Source organism: Lontra canadensis, unplaced genomic scaffold (assembly GCF_010015895.1).
Source record: "Lontra canadensis isolate GAN:19392208 unplaced genomic scaffold, GSC_riverotter_1.0 scaffold222, whole genome shotgun sequence".
Taxonomy (NCBI): domain Eukaryota; kingdom Metazoa; phylum Chordata; class Mammalia; order Carnivora; family Mustelidae; genus Lontra; species Lontra canadensis.
The window spans coordinates 562,508-582,693 of record NW_022631216.1 but is presented as its reverse complement, the minus strand read 5'-3'; the positions used below and the strand labels follow the sequence as shown (position 1 = coordinate 582,693).

At 49.7% G+C, this 20,186-nt stretch overlaps 3 protein-coding genes across 3 annotated transcripts; 2 read left to right on the top strand and 1 right to left on the bottom strand.

Moving 5' to 3' along the window:
- Nucleotides 1–2,121: 2,121 nt before the first annotated feature.
- On the bottom strand, nt 2,122–7,036 carry PSMB9 (proteasome 20S subunit beta 9). Its single transcript, XM_032849282.1, has 6 exons — nt 6,888–7,036; nt 4,852–4,919; nt 3,978–4,109; nt 3,205–3,334; nt 2,839–2,980; nt 2,122–2,302 (listed from the first exon to the last, which is right to left on the bottom strand). Exons 1-6 carry the CDS (start codon nt 6,915–6,917, stop codon nt 2,175–2,177), a joined length of 630 nt encoding a protein of 209 aa, XP_032705173.1. The 5' UTR covers nt 6,918–7,036; the 3' UTR covers nt 2,122–2,174.
- Nucleotides 7,037–7,507: 471 nt separating this feature from the next.
- TAP1 (transporter 1, ATP binding cassette subfamily B member) lies at nt 7,508–15,298 on the top strand. Its single transcript, XM_032849280.1, has 11 exons — nt 7,508–8,105; nt 8,581–8,695; nt 8,837–8,967; nt 9,739–9,944; nt 10,381–10,578; nt 11,596–11,724; nt 11,880–12,068; nt 12,667–12,840; nt 13,081–13,243; nt 13,752–13,888; nt 14,674–15,298. The coding sequence occupies exons 1-11, from the start codon at nt 7,508–7,510 to the stop codon at nt 14,884–14,886; spliced, it is 2,253 nt and encodes a 750-aa protein (XP_032705171.1). The 3' UTR covers nt 14,887–15,298.
- A 1,151-nt stretch (nt 15,299–16,449) lies between these two features.
- On the top strand, nt 16,450–19,798 carry PSMB8 (proteasome 20S subunit beta 8). The gene is made up of 6 exons (XM_032849250.1): nt 16,450–16,642; nt 17,393–17,540; nt 17,703–17,814; nt 18,257–18,386; nt 18,760–18,964; nt 19,474–19,798. The coding sequence occupies exons 1-6, from the start codon at nt 16,496–16,498 to the stop codon at nt 19,560–19,562; spliced, it is 831 nt and encodes a 276-aa protein (XP_032705141.1). The 5' UTR covers nt 16,450–16,495; the 3' UTR covers nt 19,563–19,798.
- The last annotated feature ends 388 nt before the right edge of the window (nt 19,799–20,186 follow it).

Here is a 20,186-nt window from a genome sequence, read left to right as displayed (position 1 = left end):
GCCACTCAGGCGTTCCTAAATGAATCTTTTGAACTTCATACCTAATTTCCTTTTCTTCTTTGCTTTCACTACCCTGTAGCTCAGAGCCAGTCGTTTTTTACCCATCCATAGCTGGGTGATAAATACATGTCCTGTTAAACTGACTCTCAGAGGAAAAAAAACCCAAAATTCTGACCTATAACGTTCCTGGTTTCTGTAGAATAAATGCTTTTATCCAGGCCGATGTGAAGCTACCCACGGTCAACAACTGCCTTTCAAAATTCCTGGATATTTTACAGTCTGCTCTTGTTGGCCAGCATGAGACAGCTCCCGCACTCCATTTTTTTTTTTTTAAAGATTCGTTTTGTATTTTAGTTTAATCCCTTGGCTTTACTTATTTCTTAGCTTTATTTTCTCTTTGCCCCCGTTTCTTCTTCTTCTTCTCATTAAATCGTGTCTGCCTCTGTGAGCTGCTATAAGCGCTTTTTGGGATGAGGGACACAAGGACACGATTCTTCAGTCAATAAGGAAAAAGAGTTCTAATTTTAAAGGCTTAAATCTTAGTTCAGCTCTCAAAGTCTGTGCTGGGCCGTTTGGGGTGTGCCGCCCGCATGTATGTGTGGCTCAGGGGTCACGGGGTACTCATGAGAGTTCCAACCTAGAATTAAGGAATCCCCTTTTCCAGTTCCCTCTTGTGGGAAACCCCTTCCACTTTCCTGTCCCCAGGGGTCCCCTTTCTTTAGTTCCTCCATTCCTCTGGCCAGAACCAACTACAGTCTTTCTCTTGGCAATTTAGGGCACTACAGCTTTGTACCTGAAGCCTGACTTCTCAGGGCAAAGCTCGGAGATGAAAGAGGGGGAAAAATTGAAAAATCACCCATGGAAAGCATTGCCTCTCCAAGCTCTGGCTCTCCTCATTGCCCACATGATTTTGTCTATTTTCCAGAGTCCTTCAGCACTTGCTTTTTGTCTGCTTTCCAGAAGAGTTTTTCTAGTTGTGATTGGTGGGGAGATTGGCTCTTAAACTATTATTTTATTTAAAAAAAAGATTTTATTTATTTATTTGACAGAGACAGAGAGAGCACAAGTAGGCAGAGTGGTAGAGGGAGACAGAGAAACAGATTCCCCGCTGAGCAGGCAGCCCAATGTGGGGCTCGATCCTAGGACCCTGAGATCATGACCTGAGCGGAAGTCACCAATCCACCAGGGAGCCCCTTAAACTATTATTTTAAACTTCAGAATAAATTAAATATCATGACTAGAAAGAACTCAAGTCTCTATAATTTTAGACGCCCCCCCCCAAAAAAAGCCACAGACTCCCAAGGGCATAGGATTGTTTTAGGGTACTTTGAATTTTTATGTTAAGCCTGAGATCCAGAAGGAAAAGCAGACAAAAGCTTCCTGGGGAGCCCATTATGATTTCTGTTTAAATATACCTCTTAGCTGCTTACTTAGGAGCAAAATGACATTGAATATTCAAGCTGTAAACCACCTTAGAAATCAACACCTTCATTTGACAGAAGAGGAAATGAGGGCTTGCAAAAGGGAAATAATTTGTCCCGTCACTCGGGAAGTACATGGCAAAGCCTGGACCAGAAGTTAGCCTGTTTAGCTAAATAGTTACTCAGGTATCTGCTATTAACTTCCTAAGTGTCATCTGCTGTGTTGGGCTAATTATCGCAGATTTCAAGGAGGACATGATATACGAAGATTGAAGGAACGGAAAGTTTTATGTGTTATGCGGGAGAGGAAGGGCATATGGTGAAAAAAAAAAGCTAAATTCCATTTTTCAGTTTTTGAATTTGCTATGATTTTGGTTAAGGAACTTACTTTTTCTAAGCTTCCATCTGTCTGTAAATAGACATTGTAGTCTAATGTATAAAGGTTTTTTGTTTGGGTCATAAAAGAGAAAGCTTATAAGCATGTAACTCATGCCTTGCCCAATGTTTTCATTGTTGTTATTATTCTTTGAAACTCACAAATCCTGAAATTTTACGCACTCATCACGTATTGACCTCTAATATGAATGAACACAGCAGGGAAAAGGTATCTGATATCTGGGAGGGAAGGAGCCCCCTCCCCTCACCTCACCCCAGTCAGCTTCATCTCCTGGAGCACCCATTTTCCATTGACCATACCGGGTTCTGGTCTGAAAGAGTTTATTACAAAATGACGGAGGGAGGTCTGAGGAAGATTCACTCGTCATAGAATTTTGGCAGCTCATCACCCAAGATTACTTGATGGTCCACACCAGCAGATGTAATAGTGACCAGGTAGATGACGCCCCCGCTAGAGCCATCCCGATTCATGGCCAGAGCGATAGCTGCAGAGTTTCAGGGTGGAGAGGGGGAGAGAGAATGACTTAGCTTCAGGATTCTTTACATTCCTCTCCTGCTCATGTGCTTACTATCACTCTCAGACCTCAAAACCCATCTCCTAGGGACATATACCAGGCGGTGTGCTGGTAAATCAACTTAGAAAAAAAAAAAAGCCTTTAGATGTAACATCTCCCATTATCCATGGTCTCAAAACTCCCACCAGGATGGATTTCAAGTTGCAAATAGTTAAATAAGCAGCTCATGAGTTCTTGCATGTTTAACAGCCAGCTCCAGCATGCCCCTGATTCTTACAGTAACTGTATAGTTTGATTTGGGGTACTCCGAACACTCCTGGTGTCTGCCCTGGGTTCTGGAGTCCCATTTCATCTAGCATTGTCCGGCTCCCTTTCCCTCTCAAAGGAGTTCCAGTTTAGACATTAAGTTAAATGGTTGCCCATGTATTCCTCATCGTGTTCCTCACCTTCTCCTTCCTTCCCAGGTTTAAAAACCCTCCCAGGTACCCTTCCATGCAGTCAGTTACCATTCGTGGTGAAGCTCCTGCACTCCTCAGCGGACATGCCTGGTTTATAAGCTGCATCCACATAACCATAGATATAGGTGCTCCCAGAGCCGCCAATGGTGAAGGGTTGCCGAGTCAGCATTCCTCCCAGGGTTCCATACACCTGGGGGGGCATCCTCAGGTCAGACTATGGAAGCACCAATCCTCTCCTTGCCACTGAGACAGGCAGGGTGTCTCCGTGTTCTGTAGTGAAGCCCCCCATCTCCTACTCCCATTGGCGAGATTATACTCTGTTTTTAGAGGTGGTGTCCTGGGAACTCACTGCCGGAAGGATGTAAACTCTGTCTCCCCCCATAGGGTAGAGGGGGTACATTGGAAGACATGCACCTGGCCCCCGTCCCGTCGGTCCCAGCCGGCTACTATGAGATGCGCAGACAGGTCCTCCCGATACTTATAACTGATATTCCTCACCACGTTGGCAGCAGCGAGAACAAGAGGAGGTTCTTCCAGTTCCAACCTAAAGGGAGTGTTAGTAATAGAGGTCAATATAACTTCCTGAAGACCACCCTCCTGTGCCATTGCCATCATCCCTGCCAAGTGACATGTGAAACCTGAAACCTGTGGTTGCAATAGCTCAAACTCCAAGGGGACTAGTCTCACAGCACCCACTGGTAAGAAAATTCAACATTCCCCTCCTTTCCTTCATCCCCATCCTTTCTTTACCCATCCCCCAATTATATAACACTGCTGCAAGGGCTGTGCCCATGTGGGTAAAAGCAGGTAAGATTTACTTCTGCACCAACGACCTTGGTTTCCCACTGGGTAACTTCCTGATATATGGTGGGTCACATCATCATTTTCTTTCTCGTTATTCATAGTGGGACAGAGATTTACAGTGTTCAAGCCCTTTTCACATATATCATTTGATTCTCAAAATAACTGTCAGGTGAGGTAGGGTAGGTGCTGTTAATTATCTCCAGTTTACAGAGGCAGAAACTACATTGGAGCGTCAAGGTCCAGTTCAAAGCTAATAAAAACAGGAGTGCAAACAAGAGTTTTTCATTTTTCATTGCAGTGCTCCTGGAATGGGACAGTGTCTCAGGCTTCGCGGGTGGGGAGAACTCTGGTGAATGTGGACTGAGGACCCCAGAGCTTCATACCCGTGGAGTTCCAGTTGGTAGGCGGCCATGTCAACCATGGCTTGGGCATCAGCAGCTGAACCAGAGAGTGCACAGAAGATGTGTTGGTGCAGCGGGGACAGCTTGTCAAACACTCGGTTTACCACCGCCTCTCTGTGGGGAATGGGTCAACAGTCACCAACATTAGCAATGCCAGAATTTTGGAGGTTAATCATCCAGTGTTTCTCAAATTTATCTGACAAGAGAACAGCCCTGGAGTCCATGAAATTTAATACTTGGATTAAAACAGGAAGAAAAAAATCATCTCGAATAAATGAAACACCACAAGTTATCAAAATTAGACTTATTTCCGGCTTAGGTTTTATAGTAAAACAAAAAATAGTAAATTAAGAATCATGTTTTTAAGCAATTTTTCTTTGTTGTACCCCTCTTGAGGAAGTTATGTGTTCTATGGGACATAAAGTAAGTAATATCGACGTAATCTCATATACTCATTTTGCATATGGGGAGACTGGCCAGGATGGAGGAGACAAAATCAGTTCAACATGTGCTGGATGAGAAACCAGAATATCTGCTTGGCAGAACCACCTTTTCTATCTCTAAATATAGATGGAAGGAGGGCCCCTGAAATCTTTGTGTCTTACCTCTTTCTCATACCCTATTCTTTTATACCCATTTCTGCAGGGACAGGCCACAAGCATTCAGGCCCCAGATTCTCTTTGATGAATTCAGGGACCGAAGCACTTGCCCAGTATCTCATTAGAGGGCATTTCTGAAGGTTAACTCCATTTCCGCAAAGCTCCACTTTACCAGTCTCTTCATGAATGGGCAAGAAAAATCTGTATTTAGGGCCATTGGCTTCCTTCCAGAAGCATTCACCTTGACTGGTACTTACCCTGCAGACACTCGGGAATCAGAACCCACCACAACACCTCCGTCAAACTCCACTGCCATGATGGTTGTCTGCAGACAAAGAGGATGGAATGTCAGAGCAGGGCGAGACTTGATTCCCTCATGCTACAGATGAGGAACATCCCCAGAGAGGTGAGGTGACTAGCTCAAGATCATACAGCAATTTAGGCCAGAGCAGACTCCCAGGACAGGATATCTCCTCTATCCCCCCACCTTCTCTGTATCCTCTCCCAGCTGCAGGGGAATGTCACAGCCAGCTCCTGGCACAACAGAGAAAGAATCCTATCCCTGGGCTGCAGCCTTCTTAAGTTGAATCCTTCCCACTATAAAGAGAGAGGTGGGGATGAGGTTCACAGAGGCAGACGTTTGGCTCAAGGGGATGCTTCCAAGCACTGGCGGAAGAGGTAACCCTCCAAGTGAATGATCTCCGCCACATGTGCTCCTAGTGTGTGCGGATGTGTACAGACCCGACACAGAGCAGGTTACTGTGACCTTGGGAAACAGCCTCAAGTCTTTCTTTGGCCCCTAATTCTCCACCCCACACCCCTTAGCCAGTTTATTAAACAGCAGAAATATCAAGGGGCGCGGTGGTTCGCAGGGCCCTGCATTGAGGAGGGAAGCAGCCAGGAACACACGAGATGGTTTAAAATAAAGGTTTCATTTAAGGAGTTATTTATTTTTTCTTTTTTAAAAGTAGGCTCCACACCCAGTGTGGAGCCCAGCATGGGACTTGAATGCAGGACCCTGAGATCAAGACCTGAGCTGAGATTAAGAGTGGGTCGCTTAACCAAATGAGCCACCCAGGAAACCCTCATTTAAGGAGTTCTGATCAAGAGTTCAATAGGTACCTCAGCAGCCAGAGGAAGAGATCTGTACCAGGAGAGGATTTGCCTGGGGAGTTTGAGCTCACTTTTTCAGGTCAAGAAAGGAAATCAAGGAAAAGAATTAAAGAAGGTGAAAGGGATAAAGTTACACGTTTTCTACTCCTGTTGAGTTGGAAAGAGCCTTAAAGGTCCTTGGTTCAAATGCGGAAACTGAATCATGGAGGAGGCGATTGACTTGTCAAGGTTACCTAGAATTAATAACAGACTGGGACTAAAACCCGGGTCTAACTTCCCTGTTGTTGTGACTTCTGCTTCCCATTTCCCACTGCTCATCAGATTTTCTACCTTACAAATTGTTTTAGTGCATTCTCATCACTCTGTAAGTCCGGACCCCAGGGCCATTGCCCAGAGCGCGCTAACATACTGATCTACCATGAACTGAGGGTCACTGAAAAAGGGCAGCCCCATTCTAGAGGTTATTCCTCCAAAACAAAGCTGCCCGCAAGCCAAGAGTGGTGGCATAGTTTAGGAACAGAAGCCAGCCGGCCATGGGCTGTGGGCAGCCTGTTGCCCAGCCTGAGCAGGCAGGTGAGAGTGAGCAAGAAGGACATAGGGAGCTGCACATAGCAGTTCCTGAGCCAAATGGGAGCCTTCTTGGATCAGGCTGGGGAAAGACAACACCGTCTCACAAGGAGCCCCCATTATCAGAGCTGAGGCTATGAGTTACCCAGCAGCCAATTTATCAAAGGTCTGTGTGATGAGCTGTCCCTTCTCAATCAGTGCCCATATTCCCTTCGCCCCAGCGCTGTCCTACTTCACCCAGGGCACCATTTCTTCATCAGTCTGCACCTTCTCCAGCCCCCTCCCCTGATTTAAGCAGCTCCTCTCTCCAGTCCGGAGTTGAAAGCGAAAGCGCTTTAGAGCAGCTTCCCCTTGACGTTTTCAGCTAAAAGCCAATGCACCCCCTTCTCCACTCGCCTCGCGGGCCCAGTCCCTTCGTGGACTCCTATAAGACCCCCTTCGGAATAGAGGTGCCCCGTCTTCATCTCAGGGCATCTCTACAAACACTGGCTGCTACAAACTACCTCCTCACTCTTTTAGTCACCGCAAACACTCCTCGGAGTTTCCAGCGTCCCCCCTGTCGCTCCATCGCCTGCCTCCACCTCTCTCCAAAACTCCGGCACAGACTCCTTACCCCAGTGCGGACTTCGCCGCCGCGCAACATCTCGGTGCCGCTTGCAGCCTGGGGCACTGCTCTCCGACGTGGGACGGCAGGCAGCGCACGCCTCCAGCCCCGCGCCTTCCCCACGCCCGCCAGGGGGCGCCCAGGTCCGCTCTGTGAGGCCTCGCGCCCGGCGCTAACCTACTTGGCACAGATCTGCCCGGAGACAGGTGACGAAAGAGGCTGGGGTAAAAACATCCCGGCAAGTGGAATTCGCAAAATGAAGCAGAGATAGCAAGGAAGGACTAATGTGCCTGATGGAGAAGGTGGAGCCGCAAGTCCGCTCCCTAAAACCTCATATTTGATTTCCACGCCCTCTCCCAAAATAGTCTGGGCGGGCCACCTCCTGCGCAGGGCGAACCTACTGAGCTGCTGCCGCTTTCGTTTTCCCTTTCCGAGAAACCGCCCGCTTCCAGGAGCGCGGCCAGAACCAGCTGGTCCTGGGACTTTCCGGGATCCCCTCCTCCGGCCGCCCTGCCCTCCTTTCCCCGCCTCTCAGCGCTCTCTCGGTACAGTACCCGAGTCTGCGGCCCCGCGCGGACAGCGGGGAGTCCCAGGCCGGGGGTGCGACCTCCGGCAGCACCCACGCGCCCATGGCCAGCTCGGGGTCCCGCAGCCCCTGCGGCTGCCTCTGCTCGTCCCGAGCTTCCCTGGCGTGGCTGGGGGTAACGCTGCTGCTTCTCGCCGACTGGGTGCTGCTCCGGGCGGCGCTCCCCAGAATAGGCTCCGCGCTGGTCCCCGCCGCGCTGCCCCTGCTCCGGGTCTGGGTGGTGGGCCTGAGCCGCTGGGCTGTGCTGTGGCTGGGGGCCCGTGCTGTTCTCGGGGCAACGGTCGGCTCCAGCAGGAAAAGCGCAGGAGTTCGGGGATGGCTGGCCGCTCTGCAGCCATTGGCGGCGGCGCTGGGCTTGGCCCTGCCCGGACTTGCCTTGTTCCGAGAGCTGAGCTCGTGGAGCGTTCCCAGGGCTTCCGACGGCTCTCGGCTCCTGCACTGGGGAAGTCGCCTGGATGCTTTCGCCCTCACTTACTTGGCAGCAGTACCCGCAGCCGCCATGTGGCATAAGCTCGGCGGTCTTTGGGGACCGAAAAGTCACGGGGGTTCAGGAGACGCGGTGCGCCGGCTTCTAGGCTGCCTGGGTTCAGAGATACGAAGCTTCCCGCTCCTGCTGGTCCTGTTCGTTCTCTCCAGTCTCGGTAAGAGGGACGCAGGGGCAGAGAGGGACGGACACTAGGGGCCTGGGCAGGAATCACAGTAATAATGGTCAGTGAGATCGGTTAGTGTGGGTTCTGGGAAATGTGGATCAGAGGAAGGCGACCGAGCTCTGGTGGTGAGAAGACTCGCTCCGGTGTCAAGGAAAGAGCCCTGGACTCCGATGCTGCTTCAGGCGTTGCTTCACTAGCCACCCTGGGCAAGTCTTTTCTTCTGAGCAGCACACCCTATGACCTCTGGTCTCCCTATGAAACCTCTGAAGGTCCGGTGGGGCTCAGGGTTGTGAGTTCCACGGTGCGGGTGCAGGGCTGGGTTCTCAGTGTCCTCTTTCTGCCCGGGCCCTCCAGGATACCGGTGACGGTTCAAAGGAGTGGGATGAGGGCCGGGCCCCCTCTGCTTGGAACTCATCTGCTTAGACTTGATATCTGTGACTGACCTCTCCCTCCTCTTCCTCTCCAGGGGAAATGGCCATTCCGTTCTTCACCGGTCACCTCGCCGACTGGATTCTGCAAGATGGGACAGCCTCTGTTTTCACATGGAACATAACGCTCATGTCCATTCTCACCATAGCCAGGTCTGGGGGCTGAAGATGGAAGCCTGAGAATGGGGGGCCCTGAAAAAGAGGGATCTGGAAGCTGGGGCTGCTGTCCAAAGGGCCCTTCTTTGGGACTTCTCTCTGTCCCTGGAACAGGGCCTGATCCTTCTCTCTCTCCAGTGCAGTGTTGGAGTTCGGGGCTGACGGTGTCTATAACAGCACCATGGGCCGTGTGCACAGCCGCTTGCAAGGAGAGGTATTTCAGGCTGTCCTGCGTCAGGAAACAGAGTTTTTCCAACAGAACCAAACGGGTGTGTTATGAAACTCATTATATATTTGTATACTCTTTATTTTCCCCATATATCCTCTTTTACTTATAACCTTGATCTTTCTTTCTCTCGCGTAGACATTGTCATTTCTTATTCTTGATATACTTTGAGTATTATATTCTTTACCTTCAGAAAAACCTAGCTTTTCCATCTAAATTTCCATAAATTTATCCTTATGTGTATACTCAGATAAAAACTATAGAATTTCAAACCTGGAAATTTTGAGATCACGGAGTCCAGCTCCCTATTTTGCAGAGAAAGAAGCTGAGGCCCGGACCCTAAATGCTGAAACTGGCATGGGCACATATGGATAGGGGTGAGCTTGGGGATAGAACGCATCTCTTGGTTCCCAGCCGAGTGCTTGGTAGAGTTTTCTGGACTGCTTTCTAGCAGCACTCTTTTTCTCCAGCTACATTATGTGACCAGCTTAAGCTCGTCTCTGTGCTCTGTGTGAAGCAAGGTTATATACATGCTCTTTAAGGGATAGAAACTGTCAGAGAAATGGAAATTCACATGGGCATCAATTTCCTTATAGTTACAATGAAAATCTTTGGCCAGGTTTTTCCTAACACTCATTCTCACAGCACTGAGATCCCCAAACTCCCCTATCCCCCTTACTTCTCTTCCTCAGCCTCCTCAGAACACCCTGTTGCTGCCCCCTTTCCCCTGGCTCCTCCCCCTGGCTGGTTGCTAGTCCCTTCCACCACTCTGAGCTTCTCATTCATTCACTTTCTTCTCTTCAATGCCTGGCAGGAGCCATCACTTCTCGGGTGACAGAGGACACCTCCACGCTAAGTGAGTCTCTGAGTGAGAAGCTGAGCCTGCTGTTGTGGTACCTGGTGCGGGGGCTGTGTCTCTTGGGGCTCATGCTCTGGGGGTCACTGTCCCTCACCATGGTCACCCTGGTCACCCTGCCTCTGCTTTTCCTTCTGCCTAAGAAGCTGGGAAAATGGCACCAGGTATGACCAGGGAGCTGCCTCACCCTACATAGACCTTCATTTCCTGGACTGGGTGGAATTAATCCCTCTTAGATTTCTTTCCTGGCACCCTCGCTGATTCCCAGTCTTCACGGGACCCCCTGTCCCTGTAACCCATGCTCCCAGATGGCTCAGTGCTGAGCTCCATACTGTCTGTGTCTTCTCTTCTAACTTCTGCCCACGATCTGTCTTTGCAAACATGATCACCAGTCTTGAGATTTCGATCCCCTGTGACCCTTCTAAATAATTTCCTCTGCTCTGTACCCCTTTGGTATCCAGGAAGCATAACTGTGCCCCTTTGTCTTAACTTCATTCATCTGCCTCTTCTCACCTTTAATCTCCAACTAGGTAACTCAGGTACTAGTGTCCCTGTTGGTTTGCCAACCCTGTGTGACATCTCTTGTCCGTGTCTCCACAGGTGCTGGCAACCCAGGTGCAGAAATCTCTGGCAGAGTCCAGCCAGGTGGCCATTGAGGTGCTGTCAGCCATGCCCACAGTCCGGAGCTTTGCCAATGAGGAGGCTGAGGCCCAGAAGTACAGCCAGAAGCTGCAGGATATGAATACCCTCCATCAGAAGGAGGCTGTGTCCTATGCAGTCAACCTCTGGACCAGCAGTGTGAGCACCTGTATATGAGTGCCTGAGATGCCTCGACTTCATTCCCTTTCCCGCACGCTGCCACCATGGGGCAGTGGTTGGTTCGGTGTTCTCATCCTAGCAATGGGGCTCAGTTACCCTGCTCGGTGTTCCTAACTGCCTCCCTCTCTTTAGACCTGCCAGATGGCTTCCTGTCACCACGGAACACAGAATCGTTCCAGCCCCCTTTTTGGGAAGGGGCCATGTCTTCCAGTCCTGGGGCCTTCCTTTGCCTCTCAGGCAGAACTCAGACATAAAGTTCTGCAGCTAGCCTGTGTCATATTGTGACTGTGAGAGCCATGGCAATAGCAGAAGCCAAGGATGAGGGGCATCTGCTCCGTCATTGAAAGAGAACTGGAGCAGCATTCAGAATTCCTGCCTTGATGCTGCCGTTTACTAGCTCTGTGATCGTGGGCTAGTAACTTACTTTCTCTTGAGACTGTTTGCCCATTTCATTTTTATTTTTTATTTTCTAAAAAAGATTTATTTATTTGAGAGGGAGAGAGCATGGGCAGGGGAGAGAGATAAAGAGAGAGGAAGCAGACTCCCTGCTGAGCAGAGAGCCTGACAATGACTTGGGACTCTGAGATCATGACCTGAGCCGAAACCAAGATGTTCAACCGACTGAGCCACCTAGGCTCCCCTGTTTCCTCATTTAGAAAAGGGGGAAAGGCATAACCTTGTTTATAGGGTTCTTGCTATGAATAGTAGATGACATTTCATTTAAAGCCTTTTGTGAAGAGTGCTCTGCAAACAAGTGTTCTTCACACAAGGTGATAGTGGTGATGGGGAGAGCAGTGATGACTTCTGTGGTGTAACCGAGCAAGACTCCATGGAGCCCCCATGGTGCACGCTCCCTGTCTGGCCGTGGAGCCTCCTGCTAATCTCTGGCGGGAAGGGACTTTATATCTCCAAACTGCTAATGCGTCTCATACTTTGCACCACCCTCCCCCCGAGATTTTTCAACCACAATCCCTTTTCTCCATGGTCTCTCCACAGATCTCAGGGATGCTGCTGAAGGTGGGAATCTTATACATCGGTGGGCATCTGGTGACAAGTGGGGCTATAAGCAGCGGGAACCTTGTCACGTTTATTCTCTACCAGATCCAGTTCACCACTGCTGTTGAGGTGAGAGCCTTCCATTTTCACTCACTAGTGCTTTTCCTTCTTAGGTCCCATCACCGTCTTTGTCACCTTCCTTCTGTTATTTACCCTTCTCCTATCACATGGCCCTGGCAAGCCGATGTGTTCTCCCCTTTGCAATACTCATACCTCCCCTGCAGGTACTGCTTTCCACCTACCCGAGTGTACAGAAGGCTGTGGGCTCCTCAGAGAAAATATTTGAATACCTGGACCGGATTCCTCGCTGTCCTCCCAGTGGTGTGCTGACTTCCTTAAACTTGGAGGGCCTTGTCCAGTTTCAGGATGTCTCCTTTGCCTACCCAGACCGTCCAGATGTCCCAGTGCTGCAGGTATAGCCTACCTATCCTTGTCTGTCACCGGCCTCGCTCATCTCTACCATCCTAAACTCTCTTCCTGTCTTTGGCCCGCTTAGCATGAAGTACAGATAGATCCTTCCTAGCCCCTCAAAGGCAAAGATGAGCCCCGTCTGCTCCATACAGCTGCCCCGAACTCAAGAACTGGTTTGGATTTGTAAGAAGGATGGGAGAAGAGGCTCTCCAGGAGGAGGGTCTCACATCCTAAGGAATTGCTGAAGCAAAATGTCTCTAGTCTTCTATCTTTTCCTCTTCTTTCCATTTGTCATTTAGAATGTGATTTTTTTTTTCCCTGCTTTCTCGTGACATTTGATATCAAGTGTGTGACATAGTGGTGTTTGGTCTCTGCTCTGATTTTTGCCCAATTTTCCGTCTCTATTCCTTGGGGAGCTATCATCCCTGAGGAACAGAAATTTATGCCTGTGGGAGGATAGGAGTTGCTGTATTTCCCCATTCCCCCCCAGCCCCCTTTCTTCTCTGGGCTAAGACGTCATGCTATGTAATAAGACAATGGCAGTCTCAAGGTTAGAGGCCTTAGTCTGTCTCTCATTTTTTTGGATTCTCTGACCTCCAGGGGCTGACATTCACCCTACGGCCTGGTGAGGTGACGGCTCTGGTGGGGCCCAATTGCTCCGGGAAGAGCACAGTGGCTGCCTTGCTGCAGAACCTGTACCAGCCCACCGGGGGACGGCTGCTGCTGGATGGGAAGCCCCTTCCCCAATACGAACACCACTACCTGCACACACAAGTGAGCAAGAAGATGGCGGCGGTGTAGGGGGCAGGGGAGGGGACATCAGTGAACACCTTAACTGAGCGTTCTGAAAGGAGGACCAGGGAATGACAGATCTTGGGTGGAGATGGGGTGTTGTCAGGAGAGAGTGTGTGTAATTTTGTGATATACGTTCAACAAAGATTTTGAGTCATCAGTCTCTAGATAACCATACTCCTGTGTTCTTGTTCTTTGACTCTTCATCATATTTTGTCCTAGGTGGCTGCAGTGGGGCAAGAGCTACAGCTATTTGGGAGGAGTTTTCAAGAAAATATTGCCTATGGCCTGGTCCAGAAGCCAACTATGGAGGAAATCATAGCTGCTGCAATGGTGTCTGGAGCCCACAGTTTCATCTCTGAACTCCCTGAGGGCTATAATACAGGTGCCTTTCAGCCCATATCCTCACCCAGACATCTTTTTTTTTTTTTAAGATTTATTTATTTGCTTATTTATTTGACAGACAGAGATCATAAGTAGGCAGAAAGCAGGCAGAGAGAAAGAGAGGAGGAAGCAGGCTCCCACTGAGCAGAGAGCCTGATTCGGGGCTTGATCCCAGGACCCTGGAATCATGGCCCAAGCCGAAAGCAGAGGCTTTAACCCATTGAGCCACCCAGGCGCCCCTCACCCAGACATCTTTACCGAGTCCTTTATTCTGTAGTCCCTTCCAACCCACTGACATCAGTTTGAAGTTGTAGGATCTTGTTCCTCTGGCTTCTTCATGCTCATATCCTCAGAACTCGGTCGCCTTTCCAGAACTTTCCCCATCCAGCTGCATCATCCATCAGTCCTTGGTGTGTGTCTGTGCACGTCTGCGCCCGCGTGCACACACAGGCAAGCATGTGGAGGCACGTGTGGTTATCCAGCCCTCACCCTGGCTCTTGTCTCTGCAGAGATAGGTGAGGCTGGGAACCAGCTATCAGGGGGTCAGCGACAGGCAGTGGCCTTGGCTCGAGCATTGATCCGGAAACCACGTGTACTCATCCTGGATGATGCTACGAGTGCCCTCGACGCAGACAGCCAGTTACGGGTGAGAGGGACATTTTGTTGGTGACTGTATTCCCCCTCCCCCAGTCTCCTTTCCTTCACTCATCCTATGTTATTTATACTAACATAGTTATCCAGATCAGTCCCTGCGATTCTCAGTTCCCAGTAGCTGCCCCCCCAAGATGCTTAGAACCAATTCAAAGATACTGTCTATAGACCCTGAATCTCTGAAGCCGAACATAAGAAGACCATCCTAAAAGTATTATTATCAGTTGAGCTTTTACTCTTTTACTATATGCTGGACATGCGATTAGGGCCCCTGCATGTATTATCTGACTTGTTCATTGATCTTGAAGGCCTTTGAGCTGGGCATTGTTACCCTCATTCTACTCATGATAAAAAGGGGGTGAAGAGAGGTTAAATGACCCCTCGACGTCACTGAGCTGTGGAGTAGCAGAGCACAGACCCAGAGTCAAGCCTGCCTGACTTGAGTGCTCATGCTTTTTACCACTAAGTTGAATTTCTTCAAAACAGAATATAAATTCCCAGTTTATAGGTAAAGAGGAGAGACTGTTTGATACCCTTTAATCTTTTCTTATGGGTTTCACCTCAGGACTCTTACTTTTATCCCACTGTTGCCACCTCATGTAAATAGTCCTCAACAAATCAAAGGTTGGACAAAGAAGCACTTAGAATGAGAATCCTAGACTCCTTGGCAGACTCCCAGACTCGTTGGCAGAGGTGGCAGTGATCCTGGTGAAAGCTTTCCGGGCTCTGGAAACACAGATGTCTCCCTGGGCACTTGACGGAGTCTGCGTCTTTTCTCAGGTGGAGCAGCTCCTGTACAAAAGCCCCGAGCAGCGCTCTCGGTCTGTGCTTCTCATCACTCATTGTCTCAGCTTGGTGGAGCAGGCTGACCAAATCCTCTTTCTGGATGGAGGCACCATCTGTGAAGCAGGAACCTACCAGCAGCTCATGGAAAAGAGGGGACGCTTCTGGACCATGATGCAGGCTCCTGGTGGGTCAGGAGCTCCAGAATGAAAGACGACTCTGACCTGCACGTGCCGTCTCCCTCCCTTCTTTTCTCCTCTCTAGTGGAGAATTTGGGAACAAGGGGCTTACCAGAGCTGCACAGTAGGCAGCTGCTTCTAGGAGGAGCGACTTCCTAGAAAATAACTCACTAGCTGATGCCTGAAATTCTGCCATGAGTGTTGCCCCCTCTCCAAACTCCTCTTGATGATGCAGATTTCTTGGAAGAAAACAGGGCTTATAACTCCTTAGTGTAACCGGGTTCAGAGCCAGGGTTTTGGTGTGGAACCCTGGAAATGAGAAGAACTTTAAAATATAGAGAGGGGAGAGCAGCTACTTTCCACTAAGACTAAAGTCATAAGCTGGCCCATAAACACACTCTGGATTCTTGATATTTATAATAAAACCGGGGTTTTGTACTGTGGTTTCTTGTTTTCAGCGCACCAAATGGCTCACCAACGCTTTCAGTGAATTTTCCCAGAGTTTGGTCTCTCCCTCCTTCAGGAGCCTCAATGCTTCACAGTCCCAAGTGGGTCATATTCTCCCCTTAAGTTTTCTGTTTCCTATGGTTTCCCCCTCTACTTTCCTATACCCCCATGTCCGCCACCAAGGAAGAGCCATAGTGGGATACAGCACCCTCCAAGCACTAGCAGCTGCAGTTCGGAGCTCTGGCCTTTCTGAAGGGGAAAATGGAGGGCAAGCGTAGCTAGAGGAAGAGGAAGTGCAAGCGCGCCTACCGATAAACTGATTTTACCAACCTAACCCGCCGCTGGTCCATTCCCGAAGAGCTCACCCGGCTCAGAAGAGACACCTGCCGGGGTAATTTCAGCGTAGTGTGGGCGGGGTTGTCTAGTAAATCTCTTCTATTCTGGAAGGGCCTCGGTGTGTGACGTCAACAGTTGCCGAACAGTTTAGTCCAACACAGGTTGCAAGGGGAGGCGGGGTTTGGAGGAGTTCCTCCGTAGTGCTCAGTCAAGCAAGGAGGTGCTGGCAGAAAGGGCGGTTGTTGTGGGTGGCTCTAGGTTAGGGACCGTTGAACCAGGAAAGGTCCTGAGGGACTAAGTCGAAAGATTCAGAGACTGCACCCTCTCCTTGGTGCCCCCCCCCGCCGCGGGGGCCGGTTGCCCCACAACCTGTCCTCAAGCCTCACTGCCCCTGCATACTCCCCCTTTCACCCAATTTTATAAAATGATGCTCCTATGAACACCTCCAGGCCCCGGAGGTGAAACAACTCCCAGCTTCTTGAGATTTGCAGCTTTCTGGCTAAGGTTAAGCCTTTAGAAGATGCAACCCCATACCCACTTCGTAACTGTTTGAGAGGATGCCCGGAGGCGTGTTGGTGTCTCTCACTGGAATCTCAGTACCGAGGGGGCTTTCGAAGCCGCTCCCTCTTTTTTCTTTTCTTCCGACAGTCTATCATCACTCTTTGTTTCCCCAGCTAACATAATGGCTGAGCAAAGAAGCCTGTCCCCAATATGATGTTTCTGGTCTCCAGCCTCCCACTGGCCTCTTCTTGGAAAGGGCAGGGGGATGTGGAAAAAAAATTCTGGTTCCCTCCCCTTAAGGCTGAGGGCTTTCGCTTTCGCTTCCTCCTCCGACGGTTTCTGGGTCCCAGGCGACAATGGCGTTGCTGGAGGTGTGCGGAGCCCCCCGAGGACAGTGGAAGGATTGCGCTGTCCCAACCCTGGGAAGCCAGTTTCGCTCGGACCCTGGACACTACAGCTTCTCTCTGCGGTCTCCGGAGTTTGCCTTCCCCCGGGGAATGCAGGTCAGGGCTGTAAAGAGAATCCCGGGTGAGGGGGAGACGGGGAGTAGGGCACAGAGGAAGGGAGAGTCCCCCTTGAGACTACCCAGAGGGGGCCATCCTTTAGTGAAGGAGAACCACGTCCAGGGCCCCGTGCCAGGGAGGAGGACACGTGGGACTCGGGAGCTGATCGCCTGCCTGAGGATTAGAAAGTACAGATTAGGGCAAAGAGTTAGAGGTGTGGTGGAGGGAGACAAGAGGGCTTTCCAGCCAGCTCTCCCTCACACACGGTTCATGAATCACAAAGCCTTTCTCCCCGGGCTCTCATGGGCCTTGGAAAACCTGGGAACTTTGCTAGCCTCCTCTCAGCCACTCACTGTTGTGCATCTTGGCTCAATCACTTCGTCTAGGTCTGAGGCATCGCTTCTGTAAAATGAGGATATTATTAACAAAACGTGTTGTGAGTGTTAAATGACCTATGAATGGAAAGAAAAAGTGCGTTAAAGCTGCCCTTAAAATGTTTACTTATGGTGAACATTTATTTCCTTTCATATCTATTGTGCTGGAAGATGGAAGAGGTTGGTGTCATGTGCTTGTTCTTTTCCTTCTCCCAAGTCAGATCCTGGTAGAGATTGGTTATTAACTGTTTCGCTTATTCATGGTTGGAGAATTTCTGCCCACCTCCTCGCTCACAGACTCTTGTGAAACCTTTTCTGGAGACTTGTGTTTCAGAAGTTTTCAGTGCCCCTTCGTCTACCTTTTCTCTCTAATTAGCCCACTGAATTCCTCCAGTCCCTTGGTGGGAATGGTGAAAGGAATGTTCGGATTGAGATGAACCATGGCACTACCACTCTGGCCTTCAAGTTCCAGCAAGGAGTGATTGTGGCAGTGGATTCTCGGGCTACGGCTGGGAGTTACATAGGTGAGTGTGTGTGTGTGCCAAGCGGCTGGAATCTGGGGAGCTGGGCCCCTTTCTCGGCAGGAGGCCCACATCTGCATCAAAGCAGAAGCAGATACTAATTTTGGATACACAGGGAGAGCTGTGGGGTGCATCCAACTCTCTCAAAGCTCCATCTCCTTCCAGCCAGCACAAGGGTTAACAAGGTGATTGAGATTAACCCTTACCTGCTTGGGACCATGTCTGGCTGTGCAGCGGACTGTCTGTACTGGGAGCGTCTGCTGGCCAAGGAGTGCAGGTAAGCCAGGTCTCCTAACCCCCTCCTAAGCCCAGGGGTCAGTGGTGGATCCTGGAACCCCCAGATCACTGTTCCTCATCCTTTCCCCGGGGCTAACGTAGCATCTTGGTGTTAATGTAGCATTTCACAAAACAGCTTTCTGTTGATTCGAAAACCTTCTCCCAAATCTCAGCCTGTGCTCTTGCCAATAAGCCAGATAGATAAGTTGTCACTTATTTAGCACTGATGTCATAAACCCTGATGGGATGGTGTCATTTACTAGGATTTCTTTATGTGGTTTAGATACTTTAAATTCCGAATCTCTCCCTGATCCTACCAAACCATTCTTCTCAAATGCTTATCTCTTTAATTATTTCCTGCACATCAAGCAGGCTTCTCTCCGAGAGCTAGACTTCTCCTGTCCCCTCTGAGTCCACTGCCCCCACCACCCTGTCGTACCCAGGCTGTACTATCTGAGGAATGGGGAGCGTATCTCAGTGTCGGCAGCCTCCAAATTGCTCTCCAACATGGTGTTCCAGTACCGGGGCATGGACCTCTCCATGGGCAGTATGATCTGTGGCTGGGATAAGAAGGTGGGTGCTCTCCATTCTTCCTATGTCATTTCCCATGACAGGTGAGAGACTGATTCCCCATCATGCACTCCCACTCTCTCCCTTATAAGATGTGTGGCACGTAGAACACCAGGTTATAGAACTGTTCCAGCATACCCATGGACTATTTCTGGGTCCAGAGGTGGACCATTTTCCCATAAGCTTGTTCCTTTGGATAAAATAGCTGACTCCAACTTTTTTCCCCTAAAGTTCTATGATTGTTACTAAAATGCTGGTTCAAATGTTCCTGGGTAATGCTTATTCTTTTATCCACTTTTTATGGCTCACACTTGAACCTGTATGTTATTAAAAACTCCCTTTCCAACTCCAATGGGAAACTTCTTGCTTCCTGTAGGGTCCTGGACTCTACTATGTAAGAGAAGATGGGACTCGGCTCTCAGGAAGTATGTTCTCCACTGGCAGTGGGAACAGCTATGCCTATGGGGTCATGGATAGTGGCTATCGACCTGATCTCAGTCCTGAAGAAGCCTATGAGCTGGGCCGCAAGGCTATTGTTTACGCCACCCACCGAGACAGCTGTTCTGGAGGTGTCGTCAACTGTAAGAGACACACCCTACATACCCCTAGATGGGGAAGGGGGATTTGAGATTGGGAGAGTTAGAGGAGATAAAGTGGTAGGGAAGAATCAATCTTTCTTTCTTTCTTTCTTTCTCTTTCTTTCTTTCTTTCTTTCTTTCTCTCTTTCTTTGAGATTTATTTATTTATTTGAGAAAGAGAGAGCAAGAATGCATGGGTGTGGGAGGAGGGGCAGAGGGAGAGAAACTTCAAGCAAACTCCCTGCTGAGTGCGGAGCCTCATGTGGGCTCCATCTCTTGATCCTGAGATCTTGACCTGAGACCAAACCAAGAGTCAGAAGTTTAACTGACTGAGCTGCCCAGGTGTGGGAAGGAGGTTTTCAGCATCCAAAGAGGGGCATTGAAGTCCCAGTGATCAAGTATGTGTTGAGAGTTAGTTTGGGAGTATGTTATTGTCACCTTCCACATAACGCCATGAACAGTAACTTGCTGGAGTGAATGGTGACTCCCTGTTCTTTCTCATCTGCCCACAGTGTACCACATGAAGGAGGATGGCTGGGTGAAAGTGGAAAGTAGAGACGTCAGTGACCTGCTGCACCAGTATCGGGAGACCAGTCAGTAATAGTGGTGGCTGAGCACGCCTTTTCTGGCACAGCCTGGCCAACTCAGGAACCTGGGCTAGTTTACACTCCCCAGGAGAGGGGAGCCTTAACATGAGCCCTGAGGGAGCGAACCAGTGGGCAGTGTGAATAGGGTGGAGTTTACCCTCTTGTGTGTTGTCTGTTTCAAGGAGCATTCCCCTTACCCCACACTCTGGGTGCCCCACTAAGCTCAATAAAAGAAAATGGTTATAAATGCTTCTGTGTTGCTGCTGACTGGACTTGGGGCTGGGGCGGTTGTGGGGTGGGCGCAGGAAATAGAGAGGCTTTCCCTGAGAACAGACCTGAGCCCCAACCTAAGAAATGGGGCCTCACCAAATATTTCTGTTGGGTTTTCCTTCCACACTCGTCCCTCCATGCTCTCAGGAAGGCCGGTCAAGGTCTGTAGACACATATTTGCCATTTAATTTAGGTTAGGGTCCTTTTTATAGGAACGCAACCTGAAGACTCCTGTGTGGTTCACTGTTAATGGTTTGCGTGTCTGGGAGCAGGGTACTAGAACGAATTGTTTTTGACGTTGTAGAGTCAGATGAAAAAACAGCCACCTCACGTGTATGTGGTGATTGGAAACGTGGTACATTTACCTC